This window comes from Fringilla coelebs (assembly GCF_963513975.1).
Source record: "Fringilla coelebs genome assembly, chromosome: 2".
Classification (NCBI taxonomy): domain Eukaryota; kingdom Metazoa; phylum Chordata; class Aves; order Passeriformes; family Fringillidae; genus Fringilla; species Fringilla coelebs.
Window position 1 is genome coordinate 62,361,065 of NC_140029.1, and position 16,482 is coordinate 62,377,546.

General features: G+C 33.8%; 1 protein-coding gene across 4 annotated transcripts in view; it reads left to right on the forward strand.

Moving 5' to 3' along the window:
- Positions 1–16,482, forward strand: part of LRCH1 (leucine rich repeats and calponin homology domain containing 1) — a 157,454-nt gene that overhangs the window by 94,931 nt on the left and 46,041 nt on the right. For all 4 annotated transcript variants that reach the window (XM_084226599.1, XM_084226596.1, XM_084226597.1 and 1 more), the window contains exons 2-7: positions 501–645; positions 3,535–3,661; positions 8,944–9,049; positions 9,534–9,670; positions 10,873–11,000; positions 12,841–12,925. In XM_084226599.1, coding sequence (XP_084082725.1) covers positions 501–645; positions 3,535–3,661; positions 8,944–9,049; positions 9,534–9,670; positions 10,873–11,000; positions 12,841–12,925 — 728 coding nt within the window. The remainder of the gene's footprint in view (positions 1–500; positions 646–3,534; positions 3,662–8,943; positions 9,050–9,533; positions 9,671–10,872; positions 11,001–12,840; positions 12,926–16,482) is intronic.

The following is a 16,482-nucleotide window of genomic DNA, read 5'->3' on the forward strand; positions in this document are numbered from 1 at the left end:
GAACACCACTGTTTCGTTCGGTAACATTAATTTATAAATGGTTTAAACTCAGGAAATACAGGCCAGTTTGAAGAATTACCTGATTTATTTATTTATTTATCTACTTAAATAAATTAAAGATGTAATCCTGGTTGCTTGTTTTCTCTCAATGCCGTCGTTACTTGCAGATGTCTAACTGTGTATTGGCTAGATCTTTGGGTATATTATGAGCTTTGGAATCTATTTGCAACTATTTCCTCAGCATATTGAGTCCTGCAAATAATTACTTTTTATTAGACCAAATAAATCCTAATTGGATGTTTGCTCTTTTATATGCAGCCTGTTCCATTTCAAAATTGTAGAACTTTGCACTGGCTTTACTTTGCATTATGAATACACTGATCTAATTTGCTGTCTCCCTGTAAATTATATTTATTCACTTACTTTAATAAAGTGCAGCTTTTCAAAGTATATCTTTCTAATGGTTCAAAAAATATGCCTTCTCTTTTTCTTCTTTTCAGATTTATCCAAGAATAGGTTAACTGAAGTTCCTACGGAGTTGTGCCATTTTGTGTCACTGGAAACACTAAATCTGTACCACAATTGTATCAAAGTTATCCCAGATGCCATAGTAAACTTACAAATGCTAACTTACTTAAATTTGAGGTAAGTTTATCTTTGCCACATTTTTTTTTGTTTATTTGCAAATAAGTAAAGCTTTTTTTGTCTGCACTTTAAAATGTTCTGGAACAACTGACTGCATTTTTTCATGTTACTGAAAAGGGTAATGCAAAAGCTCACTGGCTGCAGAGATAGCTCTGTATGAAGGCATCGTAAATGCAAGATATAAAAATAATTATTAAAACAAAACCAAGAAAGTTAATCCAGTTCTGTCCCTTAATCTTCTAACAAATCCAGAATGCTAATCACATCCCCAGAGTTGTTTTCTTCTAATTCACTTCTGATGACAAATTTTGTAAAGCTTGACGTACATTTTGCAGCTCAAAAGATGAAGCGACAGAGGATTTATATTTTCACCACGGGGAATAGAATGGAAGAGTGAGATACTATATCTATCACTAGCATAGTCACATTATGGAAGAAATATGGCTGCTGCCTTTTTGAGGAGAAAGTGGCAAAGAATTAGACATCTTTGACTCCTTTCCAGGAAAAATCTGTGTGAATACTAATCAGTACAGAGAATTGCTGCTAGTTGAAATGCAGGTGAATGCACATGTGCTCTTGATGGAGGACAAGTGAGCCCTTTTTCAGTTGGGGCAAGATGTGGAGTTTTCTTTATAGTTTAATGTGTAAAAACTGTAATAGTGAGGATATATCAGTCTGCTCTTTGTGAGAATGAGGTCTGAGTAGAAGGTGAAGTGGCTCTTGGCCTTTTAAATTCAGTGAAGGAAGTCCTGATCATTAGTTTTATCAACACTGAAGATCTTTCTCATGTCTTATTTTCTCAAGTCTATATTTTTACTATACTGCAGTTTTGGCCACTGTGGAACACTATTTTGTCTTAAAAATTGAAGTAGAATAGTGTGTCCTGAGTATCTGCACACACACAAGAAATAGGACTTGAGATTTTGAATTAGTGTTTGTTAGATATACATGAAGAACTTAAAACTGGATTAAGTTATTAAAAATACATAAAACATCTTGATAAATTTAAGAATTAGAATTAACTTGGTTAGAATTCAATGTCATGAAACAGTGAATTAGAACTCTGTGTAGTGATAGAATTTGTCTGAATCATCACAAAACTATAATAGATTTTATATCACATATGACAATAACTTGGACAAAATAAAAGTGATTTTTTTTTTATTTAAGTAAGGTTGTTTCTCTCAGTTTAAAATCCCCCCTTTACTTGGATGTGTTCTTCCCCATGTTAGTTGAATGTATTGAAGAGTCTCAAGGAGGAAATACATCCTTGACTTTCTAACTACCTTGCTTCTTGGCAAGAAATACATAATAGATTTTAAATGCATATTTTTCTGCCTGTTACCAGCAGAGCCCATATGTTGAATAGAATTAGGAAGTGATGCCAAGAGATCTATATATAGTTTTTGGGCCTTGGTGGATACTGTTCATGTTTTATTTAAAGAAATTCCTTTGAAACTAATGATGATTTATTACTCACTTGCCCTGCTTATGTTCTGTTCCTTATCTCTTACTGGGTTGCTTCTGAGTTCTGTGGAGCTTAAAAATTGGTTTTACTTATTTTTTATCTGTGTCTGATCTGTGGCATAGGGTTACTGTTTTAGACTCTAAGCTTCCTCCATTTGAGTTCTCTAGAATTTGAAACAATACTCCACTTTCAAAAAAGTCTTGATCTTCTGTAAGGACATTAGAATTAAGAAATCTAGCTCTACAATAAGTGTTCTCGTTTTTTTTCAGCTTCTGTTGGTTAACAGTCAGAGTTCTCATTTTTATTTTCTTTGGGATTGTTATTTGATATCTGTCTGTATCCTGGCACACACAACAGAGACAGGATAGTAGTTTGATTTGTACAACATTTTGAGACTGTTTTGTAGAGCATGAATATGAGCATCTCTATATGCACTTTTGTAGCATGCTGCTGGTCTAGCTCTTGAAGAAATGCTTTGCAACTTGTGGAATTTTGACTTTTGCTTGTCTTTGTTTCATGTCAATATTGCAATTTCTATTGAAATTACAAAGGACAATTTTTACCATGTGTTCCAGAGTATAGTCATATATCTTTACTTTCTGAACCCTTAACATGTAGGCATAAGCTAAAAAAAAAGGTTATACTGGGGTGCCACTTCAAGTTACTGTTCATTGTTTTACTACATGTTAATAATCATAATAAAGAAAATGTTATATTTTAAGGAAATTTTAAAACATTCCAGAAGAGAGTAGCTATGTTATTCTGATAAGCATGAAGTTTCTTCTGGGAACTGAGCCACGAATTACTATTTTTAATCTTGTGGACATCACAAAGGGCCATGATATTTGTCTTTACGCTCTAGCTTATGAATCTTGGGAAGAAATGAACCATTGATAGTGCCAGAATTTTTGCAGTATTTACCTGGGTTAATAGCACAGAACCATAGACCAAGAAGTACCAAGTAATTACCAACTATAGATGTGTTTTAAATTAATTGAGAAAATAAGCATTTTGTCTGTGATTTATATATTTGTCTTTCAGCTGGAACAAAAGGCATCCATTTTAATGGCACATAAAACCACAGGAATGTTTAAATATTTGCAAAATACTGTCTCCATTGACTTTCCTGTATTCATTAGGAAAGGAAAACAGCTGTTCTTTGTGACAAACAGATTTGTTACAATGTTAAACTGATACAATGCATTTTTTCCACAGTGGTAAATTCTGCAATATTGTTAGTCAATAATCAGGTGTTTCTAATATGCAAGTGTCTTCTTAATGATTGCCTTTTGAAAATTTCAATTTTATCTGCATAAAATATGACCCACAAAAATGAAGACATTTTGCAGCTCTCAGAGTTTGTGAGTATACAGTAGAACATCACCAATGGTTTTAATATTTTTTGTTTTGTTTTGTTGCAGTCGAAATCAGCTTTCTTCTTTGCCAGCTTGCCTGTGTGGTCTTCCTCTAAAAGTCTTAATTGCAAGTAACAATAAGCTAGGTTCCCTTCCAGAAGAGATAGGTCAGCTAAAACAGTTAATGGAATTGGTATGTTACTGATCTTTTTTTTTTACTTTTTATTTTGACTTCTTTTGAATTTTAATAGAAACAGTAAAATTCACTTTTCACATATATTTGAACAAGTGCTTAATACCGTAATGTAGTTTGCAGAACTTAAGTTTTTAACTTCTTAAGTGTGTTGGATAGTAACACAATAGGAGTTTCCTTTATGTTCTTCAGGACTCTTTTAACATCACTGCCCTTGGTTCATTCAAAACTCAAAGTTCCTCATCTTTACCAGTGTTGCTCACTGCCTGCCCTGTTTCACTGTATCAAGTCCTTAAGTTCTGGCATCAGGCTCTGCAAGGTTGTACCTCCCCCTGTAGCACCCTCCCCTCCTGCTTCCTTTCTGTGTTTTTACTATCTGCTTACCACACTGCATTCCACTCAAGCTACTGGTCTTATCAGTCTATTTTCATTTTATTTCACTACATTTGTCATGCAACCTTCCTTTCCTGGAACACCCATCTAAACAGATCTACAAAATGATTATACTCTTCATTTTCAAAGCTGTCTACTCTAGTACTGTTTCTGCAAGCAGTAGATAATTTAGAATATATTGTCCAGTCAATGACAGTCTGAAAAAGCAAAACTTATTTGGTACTATAGCATAAAAGTAATTTAATTGCTCATGTTTGTGGAAAATATATATGAGAATGCATGCCTTTCTCTCTCCCTTTATCTTCCTCTGCTATATATGTAGGCTGAGACTCTGAATTCTTTATGGCATAAGTCTTCTGGTTATTTCTATTCATTTTGACCTTTTGAGATACAAATTGACAAACTATTTTGACACTACTAATTTATGCATAGTAAAGCAATCAGATTTGAACTTCCTTCCAGCTGCTGGTATCTCCATTGACAGCATTTACTTTGCATTGCTTTTCTGTGCCTGAAAGTGCCTTTTTATCATATTCTTGTTTTTATAACAGTAGTTCCTGCAATAAATTACGTTACAGAAATAAATAACATTGCTTGAGGCCCCAACCCTGCTATTGATTCTTCATAGGTGGTATGAAGTGGCAACTGTGGGGCTTTATCCTTCTGATATTCTTGAGCAGCATCCTGTGGTATCAGGTTCTGTTATGTATTCAAATTGATGTGGCTGTTGATGAAGATGGTGGGGGTAGTTACTTTTTCCTCTCTGAGTTATGACTGAGTTCAAGACTACTAAGTTTGTTTTCTTTGGTGAACATTATTAATTTCTCTTATCAAATATTTTAAATTTTTGTGTGTGTGTGGCGGGTTTAGTGAGATTTACACAGATGGTTTTGATTTAATTATTCTTAAAAATATGTTAGGTAATAGCACTGTTTTTGTTGTGCTTAAAATAGACACAATAGAAGGTGATGGTTCCAGTTTTATAAATAATTAAGTTAAATTTAGTGAAAAGTTTAGTAAAAAACTAAAAGCTTGAAATCAATGTTGATTATACGCAAAGCAGATTGGGTTTGTTTCAAGCATATCATGTGTTTAAATTCTGGATTTTCATATTGCTTTCCAGTTCTAGTATAGTTTGTGTTACTGTTTGTCATGAAGAGCAAAACAATTCTTGCTCTGAAAGTATTTCATATGAGAGCTCTAGCTACATGTCACTTTGTAGCCTAGAAGATACATGAAAACTGAAAAAGGTCTGATGCTTGTTCTTTGTGATTTAGAAGGCATTGGGGGGAGGGGGGTGCTGAATGAAAAACAAGTTTTTGTTAAATTGAGTATGAGTCTGTTCAGATGACCTGATTACACAGTTTGATGCCACCATGTGTGTTTGGTACATTTCTAGTGAAATGAGTTGCACTATTTAACTGGAAATGACATAACTGTGAGGTATTGGGAGAAGCAAATAGTGGTAGGATTGAGAGTGGGGAATCTGTATTGGCATGTAAACTGTAAAGCAGTTTAGATAATAAGGTGATCATTGTTCTAAAACAAGTAAAAGAAACAAACAAAAACCATGAAGTCATATTGCAGTTGTTGCACAAAAAGTTCAGCTGTGAGAGCAATGCCAGCCTGAATAGCATGGGATTCAAGCAGAAACATCACTCAGCCCTCTGGCAGGGAGTGCTGTTGTTTTGGTGTGTACACAGTGGTGGTGCTGGCCTGGGCCAGGGGATAGACCCTCAGATTCCACCTGGCTGTGTGCAGTTCTCAGATCCGTAGGACATTTCTGAGCAACCTCAGGTTCCCCAGATGTTCCACAAATGGCAGTGAGATCTGTATGTACATAGCAAAGGGTTCTTTTTGTCTACTTTTTAAATACAACATTTACCCCTATAGTCACTGTTGAATGATGCAAACGTAATTTGCTGCAAATGAGACCTTTCCAATAAACTCTGCATTTTCCCTTCTATCCTCCAAAATGGGGTAGGTAATGGTTTTCCTATTACAGGTATGTTTTTTTATTAATTTCATACCTGCAGTGTAGAATAGCTTTGATATTATATGCAGAAAACTTTCAGGTATTCTTTTAAATTTAGGGTTCTGACAGCTAACTTTTTTGGCACTTATAGCATAAGTTTTTGTCCCTGCAGAATACATTGTAATTATTTGGTTGGGAAATTTACTTTTATTTGCTGCAAAAAAATCTTTGACTCAATCATGCCTCTACTATCAGGCAAGAGAGTGTAAAATTTGTGTGAAGATAATCTGAAACTTACTTTCTGCCAAGGAAATGTAATTATGCAGAGATGGCTCAGTAATTGTACCCAAAACTATCAGATGTACAGTGAAGTTCCATTCTCCATCCTATCAGGCAGTATTGCACTTCTGCCTTCTTCAGATAAGCCCTCTCTATCTCTGGGATGCTCCTATCTCATGTTGGAAGCCTTCAAATTTCTCACCTGGGCTTTTATGGCTTTTACCTCATTCATTTAAACAGAGACAGTAGCCTGACCACGTGGGACTTGCTGCCTGCTGTTTTCTAAAAGAGTCCATGTGTTCACATACTGTGTAACTTCTTTTTACTTTTCAGTATGGCTTCTTTGTCACAAGCTCTGACTGAACCCAGGTGCTTTTTAGAATAATGGCTCAGTCAGGAGTCCTGAGTTTAAAGTTACGTAAGGAGGAAGTTTACCTCAATTTGAATGGTTTGGATAAACTTCCGTGTGTATGAATAAATATGTTGATATGGAGTCAGAGTACCTTATTGTTTTTTCTGTTTCTCTTGCTGAACATACATGCTGAATTGGATTGGTTTAAGGCCATTTAAACATTACCATAAACAAAGGGAAACAGTTGGTGATTTGGCTTTCATGCCACCAAACTTCATGCAACAGAAATTGTTACATTTCCTAATTTAATAAATGTTAAATAAAACCCTTACATTTCTCTGATTTTGAAAAATTGCCTTGTCATGGCAGGACATGGTCTGTCTGGTGAGAACAAAATAGAATTAATACCAGAAGTCTGACCTCAGCAAATACTAGTTCCCTATGGAACTTATGTGTTTGCACCTCAGTTACCTGCAAATGTCCCTGCAGCTGAGTTCCAAACTGCTGGTGTCATAATTGCTTAAAAAGCTACTTGCTTGGAAACCATAGGTTTTTGATAGTATAGCTTCCACTGTCTCTGTCACATACATAGTCATGAAGTCTAATAATAGTCAAGAGCATAACTGTGAATAAGTGTTACAAGTCATTGTTTTCCATGGCTATTCGAACAAAGTAATAAAAAAATGCAGGTTGGACTACAGTGTTTAGTAGGGAAAGGATACTGCTGTCTCTAGAGATCTTGTGAATGCTGACACACTGTCACAACAGATCAGTCTTATCAAGGATGTTTTGAAAGGCTGTAAGTGGAAGTGGACTTTGTTTTTGAGGTCACACACTGCCAGCTTGCTTTTTCTCTTTTTGATGCTTCCTTTAGAATTCTCTCTTTCCCCAGCTTGTTCTGGTATGTGTGCCTAAGTACACTTGATCTAGAGTTTCTTTGCCACAAGGTGACTTTAAATTCTGTGCCCTAAAAATCGAGTATCTAATTATGAAGTAATTTAAAGACTGTAAATTAAAAATAGGACAGTAAAGTTTTAAAAATAAATGATCAGGGAACAGTGCAATTAACCAAACTTTGTGACAACTTGGGCAAAAATGCACTCATTAGCTGGGATTTCTAATTTCTTTGTCTAAAAGCTACAGTAATTTCCTGACTGTGTTTTGAGAAGGGAAGGAAGTCTTGGCGGCAATAGGATTGATTCTATTACAAGAAGAAACTTGTTGGAACAACTTGTTGGAACAACAGGGAACAGCATTGCCAGATCATATTTTGGTTTTGCTATAATTTTTTTGTTAAGTAGATTTTAGGCTCAAAGATAGGGAGTTAATATAATGCTTTTGACTAGCATTAAAGCAAGCATCTTCAAAGGCATGACTTGGAAATATGGCTTCTCAAACTTTTGTAGTCTAAGAGCTCCCAGATACTTTATAAATGCTTTTGAAACAATTGAGAGAGTAGGATTATTCAGTTGGCTTTTCAGGAAAATGGGGCATTACCCCATTTAGCTTTCATACTGTGAGATACTGTTTCCTTCTTTTAGTCCTGAAATGACAGCATAACTGGAACATTACTGAAATTTGCCTGGGATGTGAGCAGAAGTTTCAGTGTCCGTTTGGCAGCAAAAGTGATAGCTGGTATTTAACAATTGTCCTATCACAGACTGACTTAATCCAAGAAGTTGATCTTTCATGCGCATTCATAGCAGTTTCTTGCTTGAAATAGCTAAGTGATATCAAATAAGCTCTCTTTTCATTAAGGTCTACTACGTGCCATGATGATTAAATATATGCCTTTACTGAGCATCATTACAGATGTTATTGCTGTATTACTATTATTATTATTATTATTACTGTTATTTATTTTGCTTAAATATTCCATCTAGAAGAACAAGAACTGTTTTAAAAACTCAGATCCACACACTAGTATTTTTACATTTCTTCCTAACATGTGTGGTTATATAATCACTATACTGAATTCTTCAGATAAAGAAAAGAGAAAAAAAATAGAACTTGTTAAGTAAGTAGTTTTGAATATTTCTATAGAAATTAAATTAACTTTCAAAATTAACTTGTTCTCCTAATAACAATTTGCTATGGTTTTAACTAATGTGCAGACATTTTCCTACGTATTTTTTATTTTGTTGTGACTACAGGACATAGATTGTTGCATTTTTTCAGGTTAATAAAATGTCACAATGATAATAGCATATTAGCTATGTTTGTATCATGGAACATGTAGGAGCTGAAATATCATTATTATTTGTTATTACTGTTTTGCTGTAGGATGTCAGCTGTAATGAAATCACAGCTTTGCCACAGCAGATAGGCCAGCTGAAATCTTTAAAAGAACTGAATGTCAGAAGAAATTACCTCGAAGTTTTACCCCAAGGTAAAAGCAAATGAATAAAAAAATATCTTCGTAGTAGCTCTTCTTATTATAATTTTGAAAGTATTTTTAGTCATATAAATAGATATTATTTAAAAGTAGCTATTTCTATTGTGTTCAGCTTTATTCCATTTGGGTCTGCAGAATATAACATTCAGTGGTATCCACTGCAGAACAGTGTGTGAGGTTTCTTCAATGCATCTTTATGATTCTAGGCAACTTTTAAGTTGAACAAATGTCTGAATGCCAAATGGGAACTGTCAGCTGAGTTTCAGGGGAAAAAAATTTTTAAAGTATTTGCTTTAGAATTTCTTGTCACTTTTATAACACTTTTATTTCCCAGTATAAAATGGAGTAAGTGTTGATCATATTCCTCCCTGAGTTTGTGTTTTTCCTGAATGCATAAGAAGAGTTATTAAAAAATATTTTATTTTATGCCAAAAATAAAAACCGATATAACACCTTCTCTCCTTTTTATTATTTTTAGAACTAGTACAGCTTCCCTTGGTAAAGTTTGACTTTTCCTGCAATAAAGTGCTTGTGATTCCAATTTGTTTTAGAAAGATGGTGCAGTTACAAGTATTACTGCTTGAGAATAATCCTTTGCAATCTCCACCAGCACAAGTAAGTAATAATATAAGTTGTGCCTTAATGTTGGATGACTGCTAACACATTTTAGAGTGTAAAATGTCACCTTCTGCAATTGCAGGCTTCTGAATTTCAGTCATCACAGACTGTTGATAGTTGTTGATATTTAAATAAGACATAGGATGTATCTAAATAAGACATAAAAAGTATCCTCTGTTCTCAATATGAATTTGTACAGCACTTAAACCAACACAGCTAGAAGATGTCCATTCTGATAGCTGTTAATTTTTGTGATTTCTATTTGCATATGAAAGTTAACGATGGAATATGTGTATAATTTTGAAAAAGAGTAGTGATGAACTTCCTGGGTAATTTTTCTTTCTGGTAAAATGAATCCAGTTCTAGAAGGTTCTACAGTGATTTGCTAACTGTGACTTGAAAGATATGCCTAAATAGTCTAAAACACAATCTGTTTTAGAAATTTATTTCACTTTATAGTGTAAGGTCATAGATTGTGATACACAAAGAAATAAAACTCTTCTTTGGAACTGTGGGCCACTCTCAGTAATAAAGATAAATGAATGCAACCTATGTTTGCTGCTTAAGGACAATCTTGTTAACTTAGTGAACAGTAGATTCAAACTGCATGTCTGAAAGCCACAAGTGTTCTGGCTCAACAGTTGTTGAAGTACTTAAGAATTTTTATTACATTGAAGAAATGCTTTTCATAATCAGTAATGATGCTACGTTTAAACTAAAAAATACAAAGCAAGAAGTGTTCAGTTAAAAAGAAAATTCTAAAATGAAGGTGAATTGCATCATAAGTATGCTTGGACACTATTAAAAACAATGTGACAAAGAATATAAAGGGCACACTAGTTAATTAAATGTCATGATACACTAATTTTGAAATAATTAATTACTCTATTTATAGTTAGTAATAGGCCATACCGTATATTTTAATGTCTTTTCTTTGAGTTAGAAGCTCATTTGGATTTTTTTAAACAGGAATACATAATTTTCTTGTTTTCTGTCTTAGTCTCTGAGGGTATTTATACTGGTACACACAAATAATTGAGTATATAATTGAAGTACTTAGTAATTCAAAAAAAATCTATTTTCTTTTAAGTGAAATTTGTAATATTAGTTGAATTTCAGGGAGGTTTATGCCAAGTGACACTTGGAATAAATTGCTTTTTTAATTCTAGTTATAAACCTAATTTTTCCTTATCCCACAGATTTGTACAAAGGGTAAGGTGCATATATTCAAATACCTGACGGTACAGGCCTGTCAGATTAAAACAGCAGACTCGCTGTATCTTAATGCCATTGAACCACAGCATTTGCCACAACCTGTGGAAGAGAGGTATGTATGAAAGTCTTACAAACAATAAAATAGTATTTATCTTACTGTTCCACAGTTTTGTTTCTTTAGATGCTATTCAGAGTGTACTTTTTCGCCCAGAGATTTGATATACTTTTGTTCTAATGCAATCCCCATAAGAGTTCAGGCAATTAAAAATCAATTCTGATTTAAGTTAACAGCACATTTGTTAAGAGTTTAAAAGTGAACCTGAGTTTAAATCCAACTTCTTTCTAGTGGACTCCTGGAATACATTGAAAGTAATCAGATGGTAGTTACATTAGGTGTTGGCTTGATCTGTCTACACATTAAATTTAATATCATGTGTTGTTTTGTGATTTCTGTGATGTGTTTTTTGATTTTCATGCGATTTGTATGTTTGCACTTTTGTGACATTTTAATTTTTTTTAATTAATTCAAAGTCATCTGTCAAATAAAGAGAACTGCATGAATGTTTTTAAATGAACTGTGCTAGTTTGTTAGCAAAATGAGGCAAAATCTTCTGTCTCGTATCAGACTTGTAGGAAATGGCATCTTGTGCCATCGTTTAAGGACAGGAACCAGATACAAAGCAGCTCCTTTCTATGAGAATCTCCATAGCTGGTTGGAAATCAGCTTTTAGCCCAGTTTTTCTCTTCTAACAAAGGCAGTGTAATATAACCAGAGAAAGTATGATATCTTTGAAGAGAAATACTCAATGAAAACAAAGTGTTGATATGAATAATAGTAGAGATGTTACTGTTAAAATCCTGGGAGGAAAAAAACCAAGCTGTTACAGAATCTCCTTTTCAGTCTTCTCAATAAGATTTGAATCAAATTGTTTTTGTCCGTGTACCTTTGGAGATCCCTGTGTGAATTTCTATCAGACAAATGTCAAATGTTAGAAGAATCCAGGATGAAGAGCAGGTATTCCATTTGGGAAACACGTACTGGTTTTCTGCTTTGTTCTTTTAGTATACAAAATAATTGACAGGAATGTCATGTCCTATCTGGCATTTTGGTCATACTGAAGAATACAGGTTACGGTAAGAGGATAGTAAGGATGGTACAGAGTAGATTTCCAAAGGCATTTTCTGCAAAACAATCTTCAGTGTTTACTGGTAAGAGGTAATTTAAGATTAGGATTAATGAATCAGATACCTTATTCATGTGAAGACCGATAAAGCTCCTTTCTTAAATTGCTGTGTCAATCTGAATTCAGTATCACAGCTTTTAGGATAGCAAATAAAGGGATACAAGGTATATTTAAAAAAAAAATTAAGTGATGAGAGTACTGCATCTAATAGTGCCCTTTAAAATGAGTAGAGGTCATATTGGGTAGTGAAACCAGAATAGAGAGCCTTTGCTGTTGTTACAGTAATTTTCTCAAAAACCTAATTCCAAGGTCTATTTTAAGGCACCAAAAGCAGGTTTCTGTGTTAATAATTATTTCAAGCCTGAGGGAGATATGTGTTCTGTTTTAATGGATCAGTGGTTGCAATTGTATCAGTTGACTCCGCTTTGAGTTTTGCTATTTTGGTTTCTTCTCCCATGGCTAAATTGCTTCAGTCTTGTGCTGCTTAGCTAGTAACTAAGAAATTTTTCATAATGTGTAGACAAAAGCAAGCTAGTTGCAGATTATTTCTGTTGCTTCATTAATCCTTAGGCTAACTAGCCATTCAGTCTGATCTATTTTATCATCAGCAGATTAATGTTTGGTGTTTTACTGTACTAGGCTATTCCACCTTCTACCAATAAGACTAGTTTGAAATTTGCTCAGAGTTAAGTGAAAACAGAACAGAATTTTAATGTAAATGTTATGATAGCTTTTTACTGATTTTTAATTTTTTTTATTCACATCTAGCATTGATGACATCTATCCAAGTAAAAAGGACTCAGATTCAGGTGTTGGTAGTGATAATGGTGATAAACGTTTGTCAGCAACAGAGGTAAGTTTCCTGTCTTTTGTGTCAAACTCCTCTCCCAGCACTCATATTTTGACTATATTTTAAGTTTGGTAAGAATGTGAAAAGATTTTTAGACTTAAACCTCTGCAATTGTATCCTTGACATGAATTTTACACTAAGAAATGGCTAAAACAAAGATAAAAGGAGACTGTGGGGTGGGGTTTTCTTTTTTTTTTTGGCTGTGCACTGTCTGTGGTGGGCATGAGATACTTGCTTCCAAATGGTTACAGACTTACCAATAGTGAATATCCTCTACAGTTTTCTGGCAGTTTACATAACCTAGAGAAGTAGACACAAACCAGAATTCATTTCTGCTGTTTTCAACAAAGTAAACATGGTAACAGGTTACAATGTGATGACTTCTCACATATTTTTCTCTTTGCTTGATTACTCTTTCCTGTTGGGAATTTATAGTGCCCAGTCTCAGTATGTTCTGTGATGTGGTTATGGAACATTGCTATAGTGTAGAAACTTCAGAAACTTTGCAGATTTTAATGTGTTTAAATATTCTGGCAGCTAGGCAAAGCTGAGACTAAACCTTCAGATCTTTTCCTGAACTTTGCCATCTGACTGAGCAAAGAGAAAGGGTAGCTTTGTGGCACCAGTGTTGCCCTAAGCAGTTAGAACTGATTCACAGAGGTTTTTTTTCTGAGACACTAGCTGAACTGGGCACTAAACCTGTGTGGAGTTGAACTAAATGGATAATGATAAATAAGTAACTAATTAGCAGTATAAATCAGTGATGATTATCTTTCTGAAATATACAGTAATGGGATTTGTGGTCTGACTTAATGGGAAAGGCCTCAGATTAAAAGGATGACCTTCTTGTTACTTAAAATAGTTGTACACTGATTCTTTAGTGGCTTTGTCCTCCTTTGAGGAAAAGAGATTTTGTTTTGAAACAAATGTATGAAGAATCAAGCTTAGGTTTATAGTTACTCAAAAGCAAATTAAACATGAATCCACTTACTCACTGCTTGGTCTCTTAAATACAATAGTACTTTAAAAAACCTCATGTGAATTTCCAAGTGTTTGGGCAAGTTTCTTGGTAGATGAAATAAATTGTTATGAATTCTAGCCAAATCTCTAATGTTTTACTTATAGCTGTAAGAGCATTAAGTCTGTTCAGAGGCATTTACAAACCATTTTACCAGTCTTACTCTTCCTAGAGCTCAGTTGGCTTGTTAATGAAACTTTTATCCCAGGATTTCCTCTTTAGCTATAAATCACACCTTTAGAAAATAGATCATGCTACCTGTAATCAAAAGACAGCAATTGAAGTACTGCAAAAAATATTTTGAAGACTACCAACAATGAACCAATACATTTTTAATAGCACAAAACTTTTTTTAAAGAAGAATGATTTTGTTCATTCTATCACCACCTGACTGCTGCTCTGCTTTTAAGGAGAAATAGATGCTGAGATCAGTAATCCCAAATGCATTTGGTAGTAAATTTACACACACTTTCCTTCTGATGTGACCTTTAATACCTGTGTAGCACATGGGAATTGTGCGAAAAATACTAGCATGATGCAAATACAGGCTCACATGTGTTGTTAATTACAGTCAGAAAGTTACATACCAAACTTTGGATAAGCATTAAATGATCAGTCATAATCATTAAAACATGATTCTGGAGGTTTTTTAATGAATATAAACTACTGTTCAGTGTGGAGGGTAGTGGCTATTGAGTTTCTGTTCTTTTACAGAAAATACTACAATGTCATTTTTCATGTGTAACTTAATAACATAAATGAATCACTGGTTTGAACACTATTGTAGTTTTTATGAAGCTTGCTAATTGACTTTGATGAACTCTCTTGGACTTTGTAGGGTCAAAGTTTTCCCCGCTATAGCCATCCTGGGCATTTCAAGTGAAAGTTATCTTGTAGCGTTGCTGTAAAATTGATCATTACAACTTGAAGGCAAAGTCTGCCTTAAGGCAGTCTACCATTTACCTCATCTTTTAGGAAAAATACAGCATTTTGATAATTTTTCTCTCTTAATTTTGCCTTATTTTTCTTTTTGTTAAAATTCATTAGAATGAAATTAGAATGGTGTCTGTGTTTTATTACCTGTATGAATGATGCATTAGTACCAGGAGGAATATATATGAAGAGTCTTTCAAAGTGCATCATCTCAATTCTGTCTTAGAACAATGTTAGGTATTTTTGATTCTGATTTGTCTATTGCTGTCTGAAGAAAAAGTAAAACTATGGAAGAAGGAAGTTGGATACTGTATTTCATCTGTGAAAGAGCGATACTTTATTATCCAAGGCTGCTTTGGATAGTTTTTGTTTCATAGTATAGTGGCAGGAAACACATGGAAAATTAGTTACACAATTCTGTAGGTCCTGAAAGGAATTTGTTTCCAAATTGAATGGTCTGTTCCTTTTTTTTATACCAACACTCCAAAATATTTTCCTCAAAGTGTGTGTTACTCTGGTAAGAAAAAATATTGTACCTGTTTTGGATCCAGAACTTCTAATAAAGTGTGTAGGAACATTTTATTGTACTATTTTCAAAGGATAGTTGAAAAATTAACACAGCATCAACTTTGATCTAGAATAATCAAATTTAGTACTTAAATGTCATATGAGATACAGCCTGAAAGAGAAGGAACGTCACTGTAACTCTCGTTGTCTGAATGACTTTATATTGTATACCTTATTTTAATTTTTTTAAAGTTGTTGAATTGTTATTGCTTCAGATCTAAAAGGCTTTTGTGCTTAGGGTACTTGGAGTGTAATTTATTTTCTGTTGGAGTTTCATTTGAAAATACACTAATTTTAAAATTTAAAATTTATTTTGAAAAGGCTTTATGAAGCCCCCAAACACCCTTTTTTTCTCCTTAACTTTTTTCTCCTTAAGCCAAAGAATACAGCCAGTGAATTCATAGAGTTAATAACATGCAGTTTATTTATCAGAAAGAACATTCATCATTGTCCATGTTTACATATTTTGGGTCCAAGGTATTCTTGGAAAATAGGAATAACCACGTGTATCTTTGGCGTTTTTAAGAGCAAGTTGGATTTGCTCCATACTTTATCACAAACTTTAGCTTCAAGAGTTAGAAAAAATACTTTCTACATAGATTATGAACATCTAAAATTAGCAAAAATGGCAGACTTCTATTAGAAGCTAGCTAGAATTAAATAACTGATTATATGTAACACATTTCATTTCAGATCTTTTTTGTTACAGTTGTCTGATAAACTGGGGAATATAACTGATAAAATGGGGAATATAATTTCCTTAAAAAATATTTTTTAAGGATATGGAACAGAGTGCTGTTTGTATTATATCAGTTATAATTACAGAATACATGTGTGGAAAATGTATGCACAGAGTAGCAAGTTGCAGAAACACAGAGCATTTAAAGAATGAGCAACACTCATGGACATTCTGGAAAATACATTTGCAAAGTTCTGACACTGTTGTAGTGGTAAATTCTCTGTCTCAGGAGAGCGAGAATAAAAACTTGGTCTCTTCTGCAAACTGTGGTTTTGTTCTAGCTCACCTCAGGAGAGGATGTAA